The 2,500-nt window shown below is 42.7% G+C and overlaps 1 protein-coding gene across 1 annotated transcript in view; it reads left to right on the forward strand.

Annotated features, from left to right (window-relative positions):
- Positions 1 to 2,500, forward strand: part of LOC138015291 (ATP-dependent translocase ABCB1-like) — a 49,210-nt gene that overhangs the window by 38,247 nt on the left and 8,463 nt on the right. The window contains exon 20 of the mRNA XM_068862278.1: positions 384 to 593. Within this exon, the coding sequence (XP_068718379.1) occupies positions 384 to 593 (210 nt within the window). The remainder of the gene's footprint in view (positions 1 to 383; positions 594 to 2,500) is intronic.

Here is a 2,500-nt window from a genome sequence, read left to right on the forward strand (position 1 = left end):
CTGCTTGTTGCATCAAAATCTTCACACAGTTCATAGGGCTAGCAAGGGTGGCACAGTCGGTTAGTGCGCGGCCTTGCAACAGGTCGCGAGTTCGATCCCCGGATCTGACATCCTTGTTTCGACTTCTTTCCTTTCAGTGTAGCCTAAGTAGCTTTAAATACCCTTAAAACGGATCACTGATGGAAAAGAGGGGGGTAAAATGAGCGCACCGTCGGCTTCCTGGGAGAATACTCTCTAGAGAGTAAAGGGACTTCCAACGTTAAATAACGTGTACCTTTACCTTTACCTAACGATATTGTACTGCCTGTTGCACTGAATTGCTTTGAAAAGGTGAAAAATGTCCTCTTTTTAGTTTGATAAAAAATTTACTGTTCTCTTTCTAGGCCACTGGAAATCGCCTTGCCCAAATCGCAATGTCCATCACCACAATTGTTGCTTGTCTTGTGTTCGCTTTTATCAATAGTTGGAAATTAACCCTTGTGGTTCTGGCCATCATCCCTTTCCTCGTTGTTGCTTCTGCGATACAAATGAAGTTTTTTGCAGGAGGTGCAGCTTCCGGTCTTGGGGAAGATGATATTGTCCAGTCGGGCAAGGTCAGTTTGTTTTAGAAACCAGAGAAAACGTAGATGCTATAGGAATTTTCCCCAAAACCCAACAACATTTGCTTCAACATCCGTTCGATTTTGTAGAACAACAATGCCGGAATCGTGTGCCATCCCCTTCAACCGTGTTGAAACATTTTGAACCGACGTTGAAAGAGTTTCAAAGCGTTTAAACTTTGCTTCAACAGCAATTCAACGTTTATTTTGTTATCGCGAAGTTGAAGCAGTTTGCCCCCCTCCCCTCCCTCTTTCAACATCGTTAGGTAAGCGCGTGCACACTTATCGGTCTCTCAACGACGTATCCATGCCCGTATCCATAGTAACAACCGCGGGCGGGCCGATACCAGGCCTCAGCTGGTAGCTTTTAGAATCTCTGTACGGTGGCCAATTTACATTATCAACTCCGTTGATAAACCAAATTTTTGTACTCAGCTGGTAAAGCTTTGTTAAATCAAGTAGACCCCTTTCATAATGGCGGCCAAATAAAATTGTCGGTTGTTTTAATGCTAGTAACCCTTTCTAGCCTCGCTACGACGAGCAAATTTCAAGAGAATATTTGTTTCAAAATGAGGGTAGTAAGTCTAATTAACATAAATACAAAAGAATGTAAAGGTGGTCGCTATTCATGCATGAAAGTGGTCTATGTTGTTACTGTTTGCCACACCAGCGTCAATCAGCGGTCAACATCGTTCAACGGCGTTCAACAAAATCGAACTGCTGATGAAACAAATGTTGAAGTCATTTGCCCGGGCCATTGTTTCAAAAATATTATTTCCCGTTTTTTGATTATTCTAAGTCGTTCGACATGGAAAGTATTTTCTCAACATTCCTGAAATAAGATTGGTATGAACGGTGCGGATGGTTGGAGAGAAAACTAAAAATTTATCGGCAGGCGTTCGCGTTCTTCACATAACCTCAAATTTGTTCATTTCATGTCGTTGTCAGGTGTGAAACGCATGTGCGGGGCTCTCAGAGGTATTGTGCTGCTCATTAAACCTTTTGTTTTGCGGTGTTTTCTTTTCTCGCTTCGATAAACTAGCCAACTTCTAAAACAGGAGGTGTAAGATAAATAATAGAACGGCCGCTGATTTACCGTAAATGATCTAATGAACGCCCCCCCCAACACTATGAAGTTTGTATTAAACGCTCCCCGTGAAAATTGGCGAAAATAGAGAAAAATCAATCGATTTATTAATTTCATTGCTTGATTCACCCAGCTAGCAGAGCCTTTCTTTTGCTTGCTCGATTTTGGCGTTCTCGAGAAAGACTCTGCATGAATCGAGTAAGATCTTTATTGACTATGCGCTGCATGTTGCCAGGATGCAGTCTCGATCCCAAGGCTAATGTGCCAGATCTCGCCGCTGTGGTACAGCGGGCTCAATTATAACCATCGGTTTTGTCACTAAATTGACGCTCGCACTGGAAAAACCGGTTTGACAAGAGAAAGCAAGATTGACTAGTCCAGAAGTTCGGGCTGCAGTGGCTTCAAAGAGTTGACGCGATTCGGGCAGAGCCTACTTTTCTCCTCCTCAGTAAAGAAAAAGACAAAAGGAGGCTCTGCTCGCAGGGTGTGCTTGATTATCATCGGTTTGTCTATTATGTCATGTTCAATTTCAACTTCAAAGTTCAATTTCAAGTTCAAAGGATAGCGCTCTTTGATCTTCTTGATCTCGGTGCTTAATATATCTGCACTTTTTTTTCCTGCCTGTTCGAGCTTGATAGCATCCAGGAATGATAAGACCCTGCTTTTACTTCGGGTAGAAGAGCACAGAACGCGTCATCAGTTTGGCAGTGTGGAAGTTAACTTCCACACTGCCAAACTTCGACTCCACACTTCAACTCGATGTAATAATAATTTGAGACTAAATTTCTCGCATTTGCATTCCTTTCTGATGACG

This window comes from Montipora capricornis, chromosome 9 (genome assembly GCF_036669925.1).
Source record: "Montipora capricornis isolate CH-2021 chromosome 9, ASM3666992v2, whole genome shotgun sequence".
NCBI classification, from domain to species: domain Eukaryota; kingdom Metazoa; phylum Cnidaria; class Anthozoa; order Scleractinia; family Acroporidae; genus Montipora; species Montipora capricornis.